Source organism: Haliaeetus leucocephalus, unplaced genomic scaffold, assembly GCF_000737465.1.
Source record: "Haliaeetus leucocephalus isolate CR32 unplaced genomic scaffold, Haliaeetus_leucocephalus-4.0 Scaffold702, whole genome shotgun sequence".
In the NCBI taxonomy this organism is placed as follows: Eukaryota; Metazoa; Chordata; class Aves; order Accipitriformes; family Accipitridae; genus Haliaeetus; species Haliaeetus leucocephalus.
Window position 1 is genome coordinate 4,200,430 of NW_010973138.1, and position 21,806 is coordinate 4,222,235.

Below are 21,806 nucleotides of genomic sequence, written 5' to 3' on the forward strand. Positions count from 1 at the left end.
CCCCCCCCCGCCCCCAACCCCCATGTATCTTTGTTTTAAATTTTGGCCACTACCTTCTCTTCTCCTTCCCTTCGCCTCCTCTCCCTCTGAATTCCCGTTTTCACCAGGGTGCGCAGAAGGTTATGCCAGAGATGCCACAGAGATACAGAATATTCAGATTGCTGATGGGGATGTCTGCCGGGGCCTACCAATTCCTATATACATGGTGTTTCCCAGGTTGTTCACCTGCCCTACCCTGGAAACGACGAACTTCAAAGTTGGTGAGTGTGTAGGACTTTATGCTGTGTTGGTGTCTTTCATCTGAGAGAAGTTTCTAGTTTCACTTTAGCTTCTGGCAGGTAATGGGCTGAATTGCTGTCAGCACTGCAAGAAGAACCAAGGGCATCATCCGTCCATCTCCTTGTAGAGTTTTCCTGAACAGGATTGCAGTCTGCTGTATTTCATACAGATTGGGAAAATACAGCCCAAATACTTGTAACTAAAAACAGTTGTGCAACTATTAAGCTACTTCTGACTAGTAGAATTACATGGTAAAGGGAGAGGAGAAGCAGTGTAATGGCAGGTAACTGTTTTTCTGCCCAAAAAATTATGTGTGATTAAACATTTGAGTAATAGTCCAAGAATACAATGCCAAGATGATCCCTTTCTTCTTTTCATCACCAGGGAGAACCCCTCTTTCCATTCCCTCTCCTTTTTGTTTCTCATTCTCCTGCTGTACGGAGTCAGAAGTAGTGAGTTTAGGCTGTATGTGACTTTGTTTTTCTTGATCTACACCAGCTGCTGCTTCTTGCTTATTGCTGCCAAAATCCAACATTTTCCTTAAACACCTGAAATTTAGGATTTTCCTCACTGGTTCAAATAATTACTGCAAAAATTCTTTTTGCTAGCCTGTTTTTCTTTCCTTCATCCTGCTGCAATCTGTTGGGGATTTTTAGTTTTGTTTTTTGTTTGTTTGGTTGGTTTTTAATTTTATTGTTATCAGATTGAAGCTACAACTCCCTGCCTTTAGGATCCTTCCCAACTGACGTCCCTCCTACTTTTCTGCTGTGTATCTTGGGCAAATGTGGACAGCTAGTTTTTTCAGCTTTGCCCACCTGTTTATCTGTTCCCCCAAAAGCATCTTTGCACCTGATGTGTACAGTGGTTTTCCCCAAAATAATATTCCTGTCTACTTTTTGCCATTTCTAGCTATTGAATAGTAATTCACAGTGACAAATGGCTACTGTTAGTGTAGTAGCTGCTTTTACTTATAAGAACAGTCTTAATATAGTTAGGAAGATTCTAAAATAGGACAATTATTTTTGGTTTATTTTGATGTCTGGTTCTCTTCATTTATTAACTCTACCTGACTTCATGTTCTGTCTCCATTTAGGATCAATTATAGATCTGATACTGATTTTGGTTTTAAACAACGCAATATAATATCTAAAGAGTAGATTTTATTTTAAATTTTTTTTTTTTTAGAGCTTGCAGGTATATCGTATGTTGGTGTTTAATTTCATAAGGCCATATATAATGCAGGATTCTAAGGCTATGTTACGTGCTGACAGCAGGGGAGGAGTCTGTTCCCCAACTCTCCCACTTACATACTTGTAAACAACACGTATTGGTGTGAGGCATCTTTCCCCAAACATTTTAATCTTAGATGTCTGAACTGTGCCTGTTGTCCAGAAGACTATGTGTCAGTTTCTCAGAGATACCGAAATGAATCCAGAGGAATGGCAAAGACAGAACGAGCCAAGGTTCTCTAGGAAGGGTCCATGGTCTGGGATGCCTGTGGTGAGGTTCTGCCTGGAATACCATGTTCATCCCTGCCACAGGAAGGTCCTGTGAAGTGCTGTGTCTGAGAGAAGGGAGTGCCTGCCTCTCACCCTACTGCTACTGCTCAGATTTATATGGAACTTTTTTTTTCCCCCCCCTTCCAGAGTTTGAAGTCAACATTGTTGTCCTTCTGCACGATGATCATCTCATCACAGAGAACTTCCCGCTGAAGCTCTGCAGGATGTAAATAGCCAGAGGAGAAGCACTTTAGGATTTACTGAAAAAGGACAAAATTCTTCAGAGGCAAAGTGAAATTTTATCCATGTCTTATTTTAACTGAAAACACATCACTTTCTTCTCCCTGCTGGTAGTTTTGTGCTTTCAGTTCTCTAAATCTTGTAAGACTTTGCCTGCCTTGCGATAGCCTACATGCCAGCCAGCCAGCTTTGTCAGGGAATCGTTCTGACTTCAACAACCATGTTTTCCCCAATTTTTTTCAAACAAATCCTGAAGGAATTCTCCTCATTTTGTTTTGTAATACTTGTTCCAAATTCCTTTAAAGACCTCTTAAACCTCTTAAGTCTGGTTATACATGGTGTATATATACTGGGGGCAGGGTGGGGGACTTGTCATATAATACTGAATAGTGTCTTTCAGGTATAATAAATGGTGCTACAACAATGCAAGGTGGTGGTGTGGGATGAATATTGCAAGATGAATGTGAAATAACATCAAGTGTATTTTGGTCAAATGGGGAATATGAGTTGGTATTGGAAGAGCACTTAGTTCTAAGTTGTTTTGTGTGTGGTTTTTCCCTGGGTTCTTCCCTGGATTAGAAAAACCATGCCCTTACTTTATCTTTGTGAATTGTGTAAAATGGCACTGAAAAAGAAGATCAGTCAAAAGTTCTTAGTTTGAGAATATACTTATTGTTTTCATTATACCATCTTCCCTTTTATAAGAATTCCAAAGCCCAATTTTGATGGGGGGGGGGAGTCTGTCACGTGACAAACAGCACCACTGAACTGCTGCAGCCCAGCCTCTGCTGATGGAAAAACTGCATTAAAAACTTGTAAGCTGTGGCACCTTGTGCCTTCAGGACATGATTTGTCGTTATATAAATAACCATTCAAAGGGAGACAGTCACTCTTTTTAAGTAGGTGGGTTAATATTGTCACTTGTTCAACTTAAAGTATCAGCGTAAATGCAGGAAAGGAATACCTTAAGGTAAATACATTAAAGTGTTTGTAACTATACATCTTAAAACTGTTTCAGCAAGAAATAACCTTCCCAACACAAACAGGTGGTAGATTTTGATGTTGTTTTAACAGAACAACCACACTTTCATTCTAATCGTGAGTTTTCCATATACACTATTATGTGGGGTGGAGACAGGCTAAGTATATAAAGTATTACATAAAGTGTAAGTGTAAAGATGACAACCTCAATAAGCAGAACTAAGAAAACTGCCAAAACCAATTTCCTTTAGCTTTATCCAGCAACATTGCCAAGCAGGAAAATGTAATTCTAGGTTTGGCCCTGGTTCATCTGTACTTTAGGAATAAACATCTGAAATTCTTATTTCAATGTCTTACAACAGTCTGGGGCAGGTGGGGAAGCTATTTACTAGAAATTAACATGTCTCTAAGATCAGGAAATTGCACAGGATGATTTTTTTTGGAAAACAAAAGCCACTCTTTCTAGTCTATGTGCTGTTGTAAGAGTGCCACCTGCCGCTCAAAGGTGTCACTGTCACCTCCCACCGTCAGAAGTTACATGGAAGAATGGACTGGTGTTACCGGGCCCCAGTATGCAGAGTAGATCAGCTCCAACCTGCTCAATGGTACATACAGGACAGGGTCCAGGGCAGTTGTCTGCTCCCAGGCTTCCTTTCTAAAGGTGTGAATGAACTGTCTCTGGCAATCACTAAAATCCTTCCGGCTTACAGGAGTCAGGGAAGAGAAAAGGAACACAGATCAAAAACCTTCTTGCTTATTTGGGAACCTGGGGTCATGCCTGTACTGTGGGATTGGCTGATAACGAGCAAGTGCGCGTAAATACCAGTTCAGTGCCAAGAGCATGCACCGTTTGCATAGCCAGCTTGCTTACCCTTGTCACCTTGAGGTGGGCTATGTTCTGTTTGGAGAACTTTGTCCAGTACAGCAGGTGTAGGACTGCTTTGCCACTGCTTAGCAGGTCAAGGATACCTCTGCTCCAGAGAAATGTCCTGAGCACCAAGGACTTACTTAGGCTGCTTTTGTGAAAAGTTAAGATGATGATAGATATATATCCCCCACCCCAAGAAAATAATGGAAGCTGAAAAGGGTGCAAGTGCTGTAATGCTGAGCAGCACAGTACCTGAATCTTCAGGCAGCATATAGCAGATTACTCACCACTAACTCAGAGCAAAAAATACTACACAAAACCCACACATCAGCTACAGTAGTAATTTTATTTTTGATCCAAGTGCCAATTAACATACTGATTAATCACAGAATAGTTTAAAAGTTCATCTGAAGGATAGATACTCATTTGGGGGAACAAATGATCCCTAGAATTAGCTAACTTAATCTCATATAATCAATTTAATACTGCTTGTATCCAAACAAGAGTCACACTCTATTTTCAGAGCGGTTAAGCTGTACACTCTCTGGTCTTGGTCTTCTGGCTGAGACAAATTTTACAGAGATGAAGGTGCTTTGACAAGCTCAGACTGTTAAAGCAGTAGGAGAACCACTCTGTACCTCTCGCTGTTGATGAACATTCATGCACAGGATACAGACACAGTGTTGCTTCATTAAAAATAAAAATGTTGTAAGTCTGATTTAAACAAACCAGCTTTTCAATGATGAGGGTAATTCAAACCATATTTCAAGATTAAAGAATTGAGCCACAGTATTCCAAATTGGTGATACACAAACAGAAAGAATCACATGAGTACTTAAAAATTCTTGCTTCAGAATATTACTAAAAGTCATTCTTTAAATGATTTGAATTATTAGCTGCAGATTTATGCAGAGAAAGGAGCTGCAATTGTATGAACTGCATTCATAATGATCGCAACAAGCCTGATTTGAATCCTGCAGTTAAATTGTAATTGTTTATGCCAGAGGAAGGTAATGTCTTGGCTGTCCCAAATTCTGCTAGTCTGTCATTCAGGTCAGCTACTTGTTTGATACTAGAATTTATTTTCAGTGTGGTGTAAGCTCTGAAGGAAAGTCCCCTCTTTACAGGAATTATGCACCATCCTTTGGGAAAAATAGATACAGGAGTTTCAATATCCCTTAGCCAAAAAAACTAGCAGTTTTGTGTGCTGCTGGCCTCTGAACTACATCGGCTTTACACATTTAGGCAGCAAGCAGGAAAAGTGCTGGATCTTGGGAGTACACTAACTTGATTCTGCAGGTGCCGTGGCACTACCAGCATCTTACAGCTTAATGCTAAGCGTTAAACACTCAATCAGTCCAAGTTCCACTACCGTTTTCAGTAAAACCAGGGTTCTGTCTCTTTCTAGACATCATGTTTCTGTTCCTTATTGCGGTGGTTATTCTGCAGCCACTTTGCATCGCATTACATGTTTGAATAAAACAAAGTTTAGGCATACTTGTTCCGTACAGGAAGCTCAGGAAAATCTTCAGGTAACAGAGCATGAACGCGGCAGATGGGGCAGGTACTGGAATGTTGCTTAAGCCATGTTCTAATGCACTGCAAGAATAGGAAGATGGTGAGAAAACAAAGTCTGGTATAAAGAATTCAGGTTAAGTATGTTAATAATTGTCACTAATATGTAAGCACTGTTCCACCATGTTCTATGTTACTGAAATTTGCAGTCAGAAAACTGTTCTCCACTTCTGACACTGTGCTGATCAGTTTACATTTGCACCTATTCTGCAGTAACAAATCAGCAGTAAATAAATAAGGTAATGAGAAAAAAGTCACAGACAGAAATATCAAGTTATTCTAACATAATCCTGACTTTCTTACTACATGAAGTTATACATGCAACTACTATCAGGTGGCAAATGCAGTGCTTATAGTGACAGCCCGTTCTCTAAGTATGCTGCAAACAAATCTGTGACGTGACTACCAAGTTTATTCCCTGAAGAATAAGCTTAAATTCACTCTGATTAATTATCATTTTACTTGAAAATCTATAACCGGAAAGCTTCTGACACAGTAAGACTGTATATATAGCAAGTCTTGGTGTACAAAGTATGTAAAAGAAAATTGTGCACTGTTCTTTACACACTGAAGGGTAAGGGAGGGAGGGTCGCTTTTAGAAAGAGGAACAACAGCATAACTGAACAGAGTTCATAAACTTTTGCATCGAAGTGATAAGAACAAAAATCCTTACTTCTCTGTGAAAATGATGCCCACATTCTAGCTCACATGAGTCTCCGCTTAGCTCATCATGACATATTGTGCAAGGATCATCACTGGAAGCCTATACATAAAACGTTAAGTTATTTGAAAGCTAGCAACAATTAATCAGCAAATTCTAAGAAGGTAATGACATTACTAATTTTAACCAAGTATATTTAAGCTTTTGTACACAAAATGAACAAGTCCATTATTTTTTTCAGCAATACTTTGATTATTTCATGTCTTACAAGAAGTACATAGCAATCACTTCACATTCATTGAAAGTGGAGAACTTACTGTGTAGTCCAGTTTTTTCCATTTAGATTTAGGCGTTGCTCCAACATTTCCCCAGGGCTGAAGATTTGGCTGAGATGGATTTTTACTCGAGGCGTTGCTATGCGCAGGTCTTGCCTTGGGTGGGCTGGGTACATTTTCTTCTGCAGGTACTCCCCAACCCCGAGCTCCAGTCTGTGCTGGTGCAGCAGAGGATGCTGACTTCACAGGTCTCCCTGCTGAAGTTGGTGCCTAGACAGGTATTGGAAAACAATGTGGAGCAAGTTCATATTTTGGAGCTTGACAGCAAAGGGAAGTTTAACATTCTTTTCTGGACTGTGCTGCAATGTTTCCTCTGTCAGAGAGGTGCAGTAGAAAAGGCAGCAACTATGTGCACCAGAGTACCTTATTTTGTTGGTCCAGAATGAGTTCTGTCACTCTGCTTAGAATTTCATCGAAGCTCAAACCTGACAGTGTATTCCCATTTCTTCTTTGTATGTCTTTTATGAAGACAGTAAAGTCTGAACTGAAGGGACAAAACAGATGTAATTACTGATTGGCAATACTGTGGCTGTCATCAGCATAGTCACCGTATTGGAAAACACTGTAGCTTCCATCTTTGATTCACAGCAGTAAAGCCTTTTCAAGATACTAACTTCTCAAATGAACTGTAGCAAGTACCTTCTTCCAATACCTCTCAATAACTAGAATCTACCTTAATTGTAAAAAAACCCAAACAATAAAGTAATAATACTCCTGGTAGCTGTTCTAGTTGGGGGAAAAAACTAAACACGTAAGCCAACACCATAGGTCTGTTCCCTTAAGGAATGTCTCACTGAATGGGAGGGGAACAACTAGTATTACTGTTCTCGTGAAATAGAAGCCATCTACTAAGAAATCAATTCTTTTTGTACTTTATCATTGGATGTTCAGAACTTCTGTTACTCAACATAACATTACACTCATTAAAACAAATACCTGCTATAGTTTGGGAATATACTCTGTAGATGCGCAATAATATTTTCAAATGCTTTTGGAAGCATTTTGTTGTTTGGAAGTCCAGAAAGCCTGAGTTGTATAGCTGAGTCATCTTGGTGGTTCTGGTGTGGCTGGACATTCTGAGATTTACTTCCAGAAATTCCTGATGGGCAAGCTGCTGAAACTTTATCAGAATATGATCCTTCCAGAGGTTTGGAGTGTGCTTTCACTGATCCACCACTTGCAGAACAAGCCTTAGAATTTGCATGTGCTGGCTTAACTCCGGCCTGTGTATTAAACGAAGCATGTGTTAGACCTTGATCTTCTGAACTTGAAAATGCAGGAAGTAAATTAAGATGTGCAGATGCAGAGGAATACATGACAATGGCTGCATCACTGACTGGAGGTCTGCATTGTTTTGTCTAGGAAATAAACAGATTTCATAGGAAAAACAGTGATTAAAATAAATTAAGCAGAACTCCATGCTAAGGAACTGGAAGGTCACATCAATTTATCTTAACCTGCTTTACCTAGGTAAAAATACTGCACAAAGGTCCTCTTTAATAGGTACGACGTATAGACAACCTGTCTGAAACAGGATTAAATAGGACAGCACATATGCAAACTGTTCCTTTAACTTACTCTTGCTTTGCTAAAGAATGCATGGCTGTTGGACAGCTGTAAGTTGTACAGAAGTATAGCTCAAAGTTGGTGGTAGAAACAGAACTGCTTTAAATAAGTGCGATCAATTTGAAAATACAAAATTCACTGCTTTTAACGGATTATATAATCTATATATAATCCACTGTAATTTTTTTTTTTTTTTTTAAACAGAACCATGTCAACTAAAGTCATCATCTTGAAAAATTTGGGAGTTGACAAGATCCAGGAGGACATAAATGGGAAGAACTCCTTAAAATAAGTTTAGTTGTTTGACCCTGTGACTGCTATTCATTTCAGAACTTGACTGCTCTACGAAGGTGGCTTTCTAACACACAGAACTAAAATTCTACATTTCTTCATAGTCAAACCGCCTGGTTCTTGTTCTGTGTTCTTTAGTTTACCACCTTTTTGAAGCAATATTTTACCTTCTCTGTAAAGGTCTTTAATCGAATTAATGGAATTACTTAAACAGGGAGAAAAAGGGTTCTCATCAAGTCTTATTCATTTGGACATGGCATTTGCCTATTAAAGTCCTCTCAAAGCTGAAAGAATTACAGTTCTCTTGTCTAAAAGGTTACTCCTGTGTTACTGCAGTAAAAATAGATATCAAATGTAGAACAAGAGGCTCAAAAGTTGCTCTTTCCCAACCTGTAAATTGATGGTAACCCAAGGATGGTAACTAAGTTATCTACACATTCTTAAAGAGTTCTGTGCCAACAAGTACAAAGGAGATGCCTAGAAATAAGTGGGGAAGAAAAGGTATGCAGGAGAGCATAACTATCACTTGTATAAGTCCAGGAAAACTGTAGTAACAATCATAAACATACAGTATTAGAACAGAGCCTTGAATCTAAATTATAGCAAAAAAAAAAAAGAAAAAAACATTACTTTCTGCAGAATATGTATAAAAAAGTTGTGTGGCATCCTCAGTGAATTCAGGGATTTCATATGTGCATACACTATGAATGCGTTTTACTTACTGAGTCAGTAATCTCCCCTATTTTGAGAGATGACTGAACCCTTTTTTCCTTACTCCAAACTGTCCCAGGTCCAGTGGTTTCTGAATGCTATTTGTCTTCAGGACTGGGCATCAGCACTGTGTCCTGGTTTCAGTTTTACTGTTGGTGAATGGCAGCACGTAGGTTGTTTGCACCACTGCTGCAGCTAGTTTGGCTGTAAGTGTTTTATCACTGTCACGTGTCTCCCCACCACCATGCTGATGAACAGTTCAAGGAGTAGTGACTTATAGTGACTTTGTCCTTGCACCAGGAACAAAATCGCAGGGTCCAGAAGTAACCGATGTGATTTGAGCAAAGCCCTTTGTGGAACTGTTGGCCCACAAGAAAATGTTTTTAAATAGTATTTATCTGGGATGTTGTCATTACAGATGCATTTCCACAAACTGCTATACTCAATCTAGTTCATAACAGATATGACTGGAAGCTGATTTTGGTAGTCATAATCAGTTACACATATTGGTTTAATGGGGCCTTGCCCCTATGGATTTTGGTGCTACAAGAAAGTCATGATACGCAAAAATATTAGTCCCAATTCAGACAGAACACAAAGCATTTTACAATTTAAATGGCTTAAGCCTCTCAAAGGACTTGAAAATGTGCTTCTCACTGGACTTCATCACGCTAATCTGCAGTCACCTTTTCCTTTTGAACATTACCTGGACGCATGAAAGCCAGATTACTTCATATTCAAGGCTATATATTCAAGTTCTTTATGTCAAAGTCCTATAACATATAGCCATGCTGATGCAAACTTAAAGAAGTTCTTAACAAACTGCTATCAAATGTAAGCTACATACTAAGATGCTGGGAGGAGAAGGAAGATCTACAGTTTCCATTTTAGTGAGGCAGTTCCGTACACCATTTTTCACTGTCTGAATTTTTTCTTCATACTCGGCCTGCAGATGGAAAACAAATTGTCGTCCACATCAGCATTAACTAAAGCTCGCTCTTTATTTAAAACAGCATTAACACAGCTACTTTTTTGCAAAACACCAAAGATACCAGGCCTTTCAAATGGAGATGTAAGGCTACTATTTGCTACAGTAACATAAATCTGTTTTTAAGTACTTGTACTGATGCTTGAAAGGGTTTGGGAAACCCTTTATAGTTCTTAAAACTCAGCCTAGACATTTTACATCCTAACTTTTCAGAGAGTTTTCTGTTGTTTTTAAAGAAGTTGCATGGACTTCTTTAGAGTTCAAAAAATACAGAAGAACCAAGTGACTAGACTTGTTAATGTGGGATCCAATTTTGAAGCAAGTGTATAAAGAATAGATTTTTGCCTTTATAAAATTGAAGATATTCATTGCAACTTAACTATATTTAAATAATCTGGACTTAAAACTGTATCTTTCTTTTGTAATTAAAAAAATGCAGTTCAGTATTTGGAGGACAAGCTACTGGTGTTTTAAAAAGGAATGCAAAATTATTTAAGGTATTTATTCTTTTTTAATTTCCAAAGTTCAACTTAAAGTTTGTTAAGAGAAATTAAGACTTACCTTTACTTTTTCCAGTTGTTTCTTTACATTTGAAATAAATATTTCCCAGGAATCAATCTGTGACTTCAACTTAGGTGCTGCTGAAGCTGAGCTGCTGAAGTATTCAAGATTTTCAGTTAAACTCTAAACACTCCCATTATTTTTGTTTAAGACCAATGGTTTTTGTACAACAGTTCCTTCCCCTACCAACTAAATCACAGTTAAAGACTTAAAGCAATTTTAAGTTAAAATCAGTTAAATTACTGGTACTTAGATCCTATCCAATCTTAGAAGTGGACTCCTCAAATGTAAATTAGTTCTTTGCGACAATATAAGGACAGGGAAAGGGAACATGGCTTAAGTTTTAAAAAAGGTAACACAAAGGGCTAGATTAGTTCCTTGTAAGGAAGAAAACAAATGTTGTTGCATGCCCAGCAGTTTTGTTTGCACTCTTTTCTATTCACATTGCAGCTCTTTACCGGTGATACTGTGCAGGAATAACCGGAATGTTCCCAATAGCCTGATCTTCCCCAGCTAAGAAAGAAAAACACAAGAAGCTTGCTCCTGCTGAAGTATCACACGTCTTGGTAATTTAAGACTAAGAAGAAATTCAGCTTCAGGAAAGCTGCATTTGACTATTATGTTTCTACACACCCTTCAGACTAGCATCTCTTTGTGTGCTTGTCTAGTTGAATAATCGTGATTAAACATTCAGTAGTTACTTGTATTTAGCAACTAGTAGTACTGAAATTTCTGGCGTAAACTCTCCATACCTGCTCAAGGACTTCAACATCTTGAGGTTTGCTTCTGCATTGGCAGCTATGCCATTTAGCTTGCATACTTCAGTTTCCTTCCAGTTTTTGAGTACTGCTATCTGTAACAAAACATAACCGTATAGGAAAAAAAAAAAAAAAAAGTGCAGTAAAAGCACTGTCGTAGCACAATGAATAAAACCTCAAAATAGATTTTAATAAGCATCTGTACAGTTTCATGATACAGAGTGTACAACACACACAGTTCCTACAGTGAGGAATTTCAAGTGGAATTAACAGCCCTGGCAGGCCTTCAGGAGGATAAAAAGGCTACACTCACTTCAACTGACAGTAGAATGCTTCCATAAATGTTTTTACTTATATATAAAAAACACAGAGACTTACTTTAAGTGATTAAGGCAGCCTTTTAAATACTGCATGGTTGAGGACTAATGTGGACCAACAATCTAATCTTTTTATAAAAATCCTACTGCAGATGAGACAGCCTTCAAGCCTTCTTAAGAAGGGAGAATTGTTTATGGTTAATTCTTATTAATGGAATCTATTCATAACAAGGATAAGTATGAAACTCCATTACTAGCTGAATTTTGTTTGGGGCAATACGATATGCCCCAAATTCTGTGTGCTTTTAATACTGGTCAATAATAATAATAATGTGCCTTGATGATGTGCAAAGTTTTGTAGGATAACATCATTAACAGCACTTGTCAATACTTGATTAACACTTTTGATATACGCTTATGAAAAGTTTTAGATGCTTAAAAAGTAAATTGTTAGATAAGACTTCACAAGTCATCTTCCCCACCTACTATCAGCACAAATGATCTAAGCTCCAGCAAAAGTGTTTTAAGATTTTTTTGTTTGTACCTCTGCTTTAACAGCTCTTTTCACACACTCTTGGTAGTCATCTTGACTCTTTTTTATAAGTTCTTCCAATTTTACTTTCTCATTAGCAAGTTTATTACTGTGAAATAAAAAGAAGTTAAATATTTGAGTAACATTTACAACAGAGTAGTATTTAAAATTTATGGCATCTTGGAGGTTTTGTACAGCTATCCTCTCTTCTTCAGAACCACACATCTCCATTACATTGTACAGCTTGTGCCTTCAGGTGTAGTATCATGCTCATGTAGCCATACTGCTGGCTCCACAGACACGACCTTGGGATTTCTTAACCACATTTCACTGCGCAACCTAAAAAGCTTATAGGAGTTTGACTAATGCAGTCACGCAAGTATTTTATCGCTCTGAGCCTGAGCACATCTGTAAAGAATGTATCTATAAATGAAAGCTTGACTTTATACGATGTGCAGATGAGTAACTTTTAGAAAACGTTTAGATAACCTTATGTACATTCAGGACTAGAAGCGTGTGAAGATCCAAAGCTACATACAACAGTTCAGTGTGTCTGTACCACACCCAACTTCTAACATGTGTTCTAAAACACGGTATCATACAATCAAGGGAAGTGTGTAAGAGTATGTTGAAAAGCCAGATTTTTATTACTCTAAATATCTAAAAGAAAATATTTACTTATGATAAGTAAAAGTAAACTAACTTAGAATAAGAGATACAGGTTCAAGTGCTAATTTTTATTAAGCCTTTACCCAGAGTGAAGCAGGCAACTCCAATAATGACAAGTCAGCAGAAAAATGTAAATATTGCTGAAAAGTACAAGAGTTTTACCTGGTGTCGAGGTATGTATTTAAATATATGCTATACTGCTTTTCCTTCTCATCAATGGTCTTCGAATACCTAGAGTAATCAAACATTTATTAAGCTTGTTCTGAAAAATGTTCATTAGCAAATATGTAACATGTTCCTCTATAACCATAGTGACAACAATGCAGCAGTGACAATCTGTATGTTTTATATGCTGTTTATTACCATAAGTGCATTTAAATGTATTCCTAATTAAGCAATAACTAATATAAAAGCAGGTAGATGATTTTTCAGGACAGATTTGGCCCAAATTACTTAAGACTAAAGATAATACAACACAGCATTCAAGGACAGAAGTCTTCTCAGGTCTGTAAACTGAGAGAGAACATTAAAAATACTGTAGGAATTGTCAAATCTGATTAAAAAAATTATTGCTAAGTCAGTCAGGTTCATCAATTACCTAGAAAATATTTTAAATGTTTACCTGTAGCTTGCAAAAAAATCAAAATACAAAAGCAGACATGCACATATTTGAGCCTATTACTGTGATAAAACATCGAGCTATTTACACAGCCAATGATTAGGTTACTTAAAGATTTCTAAAGTCTCTAGAATGTTTCAGGAAAAGCCACTGATAATACTTCATCAAGTGACAAACTATTTATTTTTCAGTATATCAGCAATGTGATCTCATGGATGCTTGTTGACTATGGTAGAAGTTGACTGAAGTTGCTTCTTGCTCCTCCATAGCCAGGAGAGCTTATTGCCAGGGGAACAGTTGGGTTTGCTGCACACAGGGTCATGATGGGATTCACACAACTGGAATCATATTATTGATTTAAGTTCCATGGAAAGTCCTGCATACTTCTGTTTTAGGGTGATGGGTGGGTAAAAAAACAACCCCCACAACAGATACATGCAGTTATGTGGTTCTTGTAGTTTTATTTGAATCTGAGAAATCAGTGACAGGACTAGAAAAGAAGGAAACGTGCATCCTTGGATGACCCTCAGATAGGCTATGTGGCACAACAGACAAAAAGCCTTTAAGAAAAACAGATGCAGACCAGAGTTCGGTAGGGTTGATTGTACAATAGAAGAAGGAAGAATGAAAATGGAAATGAAAATTTAAAGCTAACCATAATGCAGTAGAGGAGTACACTGAGAAAGCAATGGTAAGTCATGAAGGGGAAAAGTAAAAAAGCAGTGCAGATCTAAAGGATTCTGGAAAACGTGGGAAGATCTTCAATAGCGAAGGAGTAGTATTTGTTAATTAGGTTAAATAACATTGTATGTAGATCCTATTAAGAGCAGGTCTAATCCAAGAATTGCATTTAACTCATTTCAGAGTAGCGTAACTGGGGTAACAACTCTGAGTTTTCACTCTGCATACATCATGGAATCAGTAGATACTGAAACTTACCATAGTCTATCAGAAATAACTGGACTTACTGCTGCTTTAAAAAAAAAATACGTCAAGCAAAGAGAAAGTAATGTAAAACTGTATTTAAAATTAGTACCTATCATTGGTATCTGTATGCTTTTTAGCTGTGGTCCTTAGTGCTTTTAAGTTCTCTTGATTTTCTTTTTTCTCCTGTTGCCATTTTTTCACTTGTATTTCTAAGTCTTGATGAAACCAATCCAGTTCATTCTTTGATACCTAAAAGCAGAAAATAAGAAAACATTATTTCTGAAAATACTATTTTATTCAAATGCAAGTTAGAGCAGAGTGCTGACACTTATGATCAAAAGCTAAGCCAGTGAAAATTACAGTAACAGAGCTTTACTAGTGCTTAATTTACTGTTAGTTCAGGTGTTTAAGCATGGGCAACATGCTCACAAATACTTTCCCACAACTATCTACACACCTTATTTACATGGTTTCAGCATACTTGCAACCCTGTTTTGCAGTCAGCTAAAAGAAGAAACCCAGTTCCACAGCGTCACATACAAATACATACAGAAATCCGACTCAAAAGCCGTACTGATACTGTTGTGTCAGTGCTAATAACTGGGAAGTTACAATTCATAACAGCACAAGAAAGCAGTGAATCATATGGCTGCTGTAACTACTTAAAAAAACGAGGCAGCATCAATGCATCATTGGAAAATATAAAAAAATTTTTTTAAAGTCCCTATAATGCCCATGGACAAGTTTATCCACCTGCATACAGCCATGCTTTCAGCTCAAAACTTCTTGAGCTCACATTTTTACCAAATATTCATACAGAAAAACTAGATGTGAGATTCCATCATCCGTTATGTGAAAGTTTGCCGGGCTACTCGCAGCCAATGGTAAAGCTAGAACTCGGGAGTTTCCAGGCTGCAGTACGTTAGTTTACTCCAACACACCACTAAAAGGGTAAGAATACATTGAACTGTGATGAATGACAGGCCCCATCTTACTAAAGATTAAAGAGAGGGCGTGGGGAGAAATTCCTTTTCATGTAGGCAAATGGGTAGCCTGTAGCATCTACGGCTTTAACTATAAAATTAATCCAGTCAAAGTGACAATAGGCTGATAGCGCTGTTTGGGAACTACTCCTCTTTCTCAGACATTTTCAAGGAAATAAAGCCTGTTCGCAAACCCAACAAATCAAGATGACAGAGTCTGCGGTGTAGTGCTTTTTTGTTCTTGGGTTGAACCAAAACCAATACCTGTCCACTAGAGGGAAGCAACCAATATCCTAAGTGTTTAAGTGTGTTCAAAGGAAGATGACTCGCAAAGACTGTGAGGTTTGCCAAGTTAAACTTCACAGCAATTAGAACTACCAGACAAGTTTCAAAAATACTATTGATCAATTACAACCAATCTTGTGAGCCACTGCAGTTTGTCCCACTGTTGCACAGATAGAAACACTACCTCTGTCTCTTCAACATTTTTCTTTAGGAGTTCTTTCAAAGCACTAATTTCCTCCAAGCTTCGACTTTGCAACTGGTCATATTTTTCCTGTGCTTCTTTAAGTTGTTCTTTTAATACCTGATGCTCTTTTTCCATACGTAGAATATCTCCCTGAAAATAAATCAGTTATAAAAAACAATGTAGTATCTGTTACCACAGGGCAGCAAACATTCATGATGTCTAAAAGGAACAGTCTGTTGTCAGTTGAGATTCAAAATCTTGAATGTGGTTGGGGTGGGGTTTTGTTTGTTTGTTTGGGGGTGGGGACAGGTTTAAGAGAAAGTTGTGTAAGAGTTTCAATTCAGCTCAGGAAATGAACATTCATGTCTGACCATGAATGGAATGTGACTAATTCGAAGGCCACATTTTCTCACTTTTATCTCCTGGTACAGACATAAGACTGCCATTAACATCAGTCTGAGCTGTCTATATGCCCAAATGGAGTATTTAAATCAAACCTCAAGATTTTTGGAGAGGAAATACTAAATTTCCCAAAAACATACTCCAACATCTGAATAGCTACAGAACAAAGCTCCAAAACCTCCCTGTTGTGAGCTTATGTGAAGCTTCCAAGACCATCACAGAATACAGCCCAACATGAAGCGGGGGGAGAGACCCCCTCACCCCCCTCAAAAAGGCAAACCACAAACCACACACACAGAATACGAAACAAATAAAAATAAAAAATACCAGTTAAAACATGTCATTTTCAGAGAACCTTCATCTTTTCACTACTACATTTTTGGACACTCCTTTAACCTTCTTCATGAGAAATATAAACAAATATGCGGGTAACTTACTTGTTGCATTTCAAATGGATGAAAAGGCAAGGTATTAGTTTCCCTATCAGCTACTTCATGATTTACCTAGAATATAAAGAATCATTAGTTGATTAAAAAGCTTTCCAGTTTATACATGCAACTAGTAGGTCAGCTGTTTGGGAGCTTTTGTACTTAACCTACAATTTTACAAATCCAACTACATTACGAAGTAGGTCTATCTACAATGTAAAAATAAATTATGCAAGTGTTTCTGAAATGGACTTCAATCTATAACAAAAGCACTTTTTTGTCATCTTTCCCTAGTTTAATTGACCATGAAGCATTTATATTGAGAACAGTTCTCTGAGTCTTTAAACACAGCTGTGCTCTAAATGTCTGAAAATTTAAGACTTGCAAAAACAGTGTCTGACAGGTCACTGAGGAGCTGTGTTTTGTGGCTCCTCCTAAACTCAGGATCTACTGTACAATTCCCTCTACTTAGAACAGACTAGACTCAAGGACCTTCAGGGTCCCTGCTTGTTTTCCTCTAATAGCACCCATCAAAGACTTACTGAAAGAACTCAAGTTTAAAATCTAATCATGTGACATATTAAAGATCCAGTTTATGATGTTACTGTTCTAACAGGTTATTAAAAATCACAGTCAGATAATGTTAAATGCCTTGCTCTACCACACTTCTGCAAATAGAAACATATCTGTTGCTTAGTGACATTTTGATCTCTGCTAACCAGAATTCACTAAATTGAAAACTCTTGCTTCTTCTGTTATGTCTTTGTTGCATGTGTTCAAGAACCAAACAGAAATCCTATTTTAAAAGCCCAGTCAGACAAGTGATGAAATTCGTCTGCCAAGACTGATGGGAAACTAACTTTCAGCAACTGCTCAGGAAAGATTTAAAGTGAAGAGAAGTTTTGCACACAAAACAAGTTTAAAAAAAGTTAACTTCTTCCTCATTTAGAAAGCAATAATAAAAAGACATCTATTTATCTTATAGCTATAAACAGCTATTACTCCCTTAATGACAAGAAACAGAAAGATGAGGAACTCCTCTTCAGCAGTCCCTCTAGCATGTTGGATAATCTCTCATAAATGGATGTGTGAAACTGCCATACCCATAACTGTGAAAGCCTGGCATCTTAGTCCAAAATGTCTTCTATAACAAATGTGGATGTGACCATTGTCTCCCCCATTACTTGAAGTGTGAGTGGTGTATGCTGATCTAACTCTGGGGTACCATTAAAGAATGAATGCTCCAGCCCCTCTTCTGTCTGTTCAGCTGCATGCCCTGCCCCTTTGCAGGTGTTCAGCAATGCCTTCTCTGCCTATAGGACAAATCTTTCAGTTTTTTTTAATTCAGGAGGGAAAAGGAAATGTGAGGGAGTTTGCCCCCTGAACTTGTTGCAAATATTTTGATAAAGAAATTAAAATCTAATTATATAAAAGAGTTTAGTTTGATTAAGAAGTAGAAAATTGTGAAGCATAGGTATGGGAGTGTGAAGTTTGAAATGTAGTCATAGGAACTTAGGAACTTTAGAAAATGTACTATGTGTAACTATAAGAATTCAAGTATTGTCTGAAATCAGTTAACCACAGAAACTTTGACAAAGATTTGTTGGTTTGTAGTGTTTTGTTTTAGGAAACTAAGGAAACCGTTAATGGACGCCAGTTTGCTGCTTGGAAACCCCTTACCCTCCCTACCTTGATCTAGTTATCGAGGTTTCCAATCAGTAGAGTTAAGTGAGATGTGTTTTAATATATGATTGTTTTAGTATAAGAATATTGATAAGGTGGTGTGACTGAGGGCCAATCACTATAAATGTTAAATTCAAGAATTAACATTGAATGTATTTTTATGTAAAACTAATACATGATGGCGAAAATAGTACTGCGCAGAATCACATAAGAGAGGTCAACTATCGGACAAAGTGAGGAGGACTATGGAAGACCACCAGAGGGCTTCTGGAGACCACCAGAGACTTCACCACGCCTGCGTAAAGGGACATTTACATATGCTAATGATTTATCAGACAGTTGATGATTATGTATGACATTTCCCAGAAATTTAGTGAATATGTATAACAGGTGTGTATTTAACCTGCATGATTAAACCAGACACGTGCACACACTAGGTGGAGTGATCCCCTCTGTGCCCAGCACTGCAATAAAGAAGTGCCTGCTTCTTAACTTCTCATTGCTGTTAAGGAGTTTTATTCCGGATTTCGGCAACAAACTCACCCTACAGCTGGGCCACCACTGTAAGACCATGTGGGAAGCACCAGCCAGCAATTGTTAGAATGTACAAACTATCTAAATCCTCAAGTATTGTGAAAGTTAAAATAAATCACTGAACTAATTACAAAAAGAAAACTGATGACACAGAAGGATTTTCCTTAACCTCTAACATGAAGTTTAAACTGATGTGCACCAGTTCCTTCCTTTGATCCTGAGTCAAAAGATCTGTGAAAATTTCAGGCAAAACAAAATTCAGTGACCATCTCTTCAAAGAATTACAAATGAAAAACAAGAGTAGTTGTAGAAAGTGTCAGCAACTTAAACTGCAATTTCTAAGGAAGTTCCCAGTCTGATAAACACCTCAGTATCTTCTAACTCATGGCCTTTTTTGGGGGGAGATAAGTACTAGACAATGCTAAATACTACTTTTAAGAGCCCTTGCATTTGGGTGGCTGGAAGTATCACTTGAATATTTGCTCTTGAAACTCTACACAACATTTGACCCTTTGGGAAGTCATAAAGAAATCATTCAAAAAGGAGTTGCACTTTCCAGTGCTCAACACTGTCATTTATCACTTAAAAGCTCTCAAAATAACTGTTGCATTTCAATTTCTTACCTGAACAGCTATCATCCTTGTATGAGGATTGCTTTTCTTTAGAGGTATATCTCTGCTTTCTTCTTCCATCTTAACCTGTATACCACATTCAGCTTCATTTTTACTATTTGCAACAGCAATATTTTCTTCATGAAATATGTTATCCGAGTTCTCCAGCTGGCACTGAGGGTCTTCATACGTTTGTATTTCAGTTGGTGTAAAACTGCTATAGACATATTTTTGGTCTGAAATAGCTGATTCGTCATTATCCTGATGAGCTACATGATCAGCATAAATATAACTAGGTTGCTCGGCAACATTTGACACGAGAGGCATTTGAGAAAGCACTGGCAATATTCTTTCATCTTGATAACCCCAGGAAGTCTGAGGCAAAAATATACCAGGATTTTTAGAATCAAAGCACTTTAGTAAAATGTCTGAAAATGGCGAATCCTTTTCTATGGTATCAGTATTCTGCTTATGCAAAGAATGCACTGATTTACATGAGGTAGGACAAGACCAGGGCAAATATTGTGGAGTCTCATAACTTGCTACTGTTAAGTCAGTAGATGTTGATATATGGGGTTGCTTAGGATAAGACAGCGGTTTGAATTCCTTAGCAGCTGGATTTAACTGTAGCTTGTTCTGGGAAGAATATTCTTGCACATCACGGACTATATAATTTTCTGCTTCATTATCTCCAGTCTCATTTCTGTTTGTATCTTCTTTAATAAGAACTGCATGCTTTCTTAAGGCAATAAGATTATCCACCATAATGAAACGAAGGGATTTCAGAAGAAAAGATTTCAGACCACCTTCATCTTCTACAATCTTTTGAGCTTCTTCAGGGAAATGTTCATATTCCCCAACTAGTAATTTGTTATTAATTTCCATAGGGCCATGTTCTTCCAAGATTTGAGAGAAATATCTTAAAGAAGAAAAAAAAAAAAAGAGCTGTCATTATTAATCAAGTTTTTTCATGTAATTCTAAAATCATATTTTATGTATTTTATTTTCACAATGTCGTGATTTAGCCCCAGCCAGCTACTAAGCACCACACAGCTGCTCACTCACTTACCCCCCACCCAGTGGCATGGGGGAGAGAAAAAGGTAAAACTTATGGGCTGAGATAAGAACAGTTTAATAGAACACAAAGGAAAAAACTAATAATGATAGTAAGAACAATAATAAAATGACAATAATAATCAAAGGATTGGAATATACAAAACAAGTGATGCACAATGCAATTGCTCACCACTTGCTGACCAATGCCCAGTTAGTTCCCAAGCAGCAATCTGCCACCCCTCAGCGAATTCCCCCCAGTTTATATACTGGGCATGATGTCCCATGGCATGGAATACCCCGTTGGCCAGTTTGGGTCAGCTGTCCTGGCTGTGTCCCCTCCCAACTTCTTGTGCCCCTCCAGCCTTCTTGCTGGCTGGACACCAGAAGCTGAAAAATCCTTGACTTAGTCTAAAAACTACTCAGCAACAACTGAAAACATCAATGTTATCAACATTCTTCTCATACTGAATCCAAGACATAACACTATACCAGCTACTAGAAAGAAAATTAACTCTATCCCAGGCGAAACCAGGACACACAATAATGCTTAAAAGCAAAGAACCTCTAGAACTACTGAAGAACAATCTTTTGGAAGATGGTGGTATAGCCAAGCATAAAAATTTTCTGTAACTCTTGCTTGTCCACATCTTACTAAAAATATGCAACTATTTCAAAGCATTAGTACATACCTTTATGTACATACCTACAGATACCAGACCACCAGGACTCAAATTCTGGGCTTAATGCGTTACAAAAATTATGAAGTAACATCAAACCCTTTAAACTGCTAAGCACAGAAATGTATACATACTCATATAAGCTCTCACAGGTTTGATCTGGGTTATTATCCAAAAGTCTTTGATAACTGTTACTATTTGAAACATCACAGAGAGCTTCAAATTCCTCTAGTTGCCCCCGAAGATATTCTGGGATTACAAATGGTTCATAAGAATTTGTAAAATCTCTGTAGCAAAAAAAAAAACCAAAACCAAACCAAAACAAAACAAAAAACAAACAAACAAAAAAAACCAAAAAAAAGAGAGAGAAGACTTAAATAGTGCATATGAACAATAATTCTTGTCACTGAAAATAACTGTATTTTTCACATATACTGAAAACAGCCTACTGTACGGTAACTACATAGTGCTACAAATACACCCCACTAGCAAACTTTTTTGTAACAAGCAGAATAAACACCATCCCCAAAATACTTAACTGCTAAACTTGTTAACTGACCTGCCACTAGCTAATAATAATACTACT

General features: G+C 37.6%; 2 protein-coding genes across 2 annotated transcripts in view; one reads left to right on the forward strand and one right to left on the reverse strand.

The window, feature by feature from the left end:
- DSCR3 (Down syndrome critical region 3) overlaps nt 1–2,737 on the forward strand; it is a 23,442-nt gene extending 20,705 nt beyond the window's left edge. Inside the window, exons 7-8 of the mRNA XM_010580334.1 lie at nt 108–260; nt 1,926–2,737. Coding sequence (XP_010578636.1) covers nt 108–260; nt 1,926–2,008 — 236 coding nt within the window. The 3' untranslated portion in view covers nt 2,009–2,737. The remainder of the gene's footprint in view (nt 1–107; nt 261–1,925) is intronic.
- Nucleotides 2,738–3,829: 1,092 nt separating this feature from the next.
- The window catches only part of TTC3 (tetratricopeptide repeat domain 3), a 66,839-nt gene continuing 48,862 nt past the window's right edge, over nt 3,830–21,806 (reverse strand). Inside the window, exons 32-46 of the mRNA XM_010580335.1 lie at nt 21,355–21,507; nt 19,500–20,406; nt 16,669–16,734; nt 15,830–15,979; nt 14,487–14,626; nt 12,994–13,062; nt 12,175–12,271; nt 11,308–11,408; nt 10,556–10,649; nt 9,854–9,952; nt 7,375–7,796; nt 6,802–6,922; nt 6,421–6,648; nt 6,116–6,205; nt 3,830–5,466 (exon numbers count right to left, since the gene is read on the reverse strand). Coding sequence (XP_010578637.1) covers nt 5,356–5,466; nt 6,116–6,205; nt 6,421–6,648; nt 6,802–6,922; nt 7,375–7,796; nt 9,854–9,952; nt 10,556–10,649; nt 11,308–11,408; nt 12,175–12,271; nt 12,994–13,062; nt 14,487–14,626; nt 15,830–15,979; nt 16,669–16,734; nt 19,500–20,406; nt 21,355–21,507 — 2,848 coding nt within the window. The 3' untranslated portion in view covers nt 3,830–5,355. The remainder of the gene's footprint in view (nt 5,467–6,115; nt 6,206–6,420; nt 6,649–6,801; nt 6,923–7,374; nt 7,797–9,853; nt 9,953–10,555; nt 10,650–11,307; nt 11,409–12,174; nt 12,272–12,993; nt 13,063–14,486; nt 14,627–15,829; nt 15,980–16,668; nt 16,735–19,499; nt 20,407–21,354; nt 21,508–21,806) is intronic.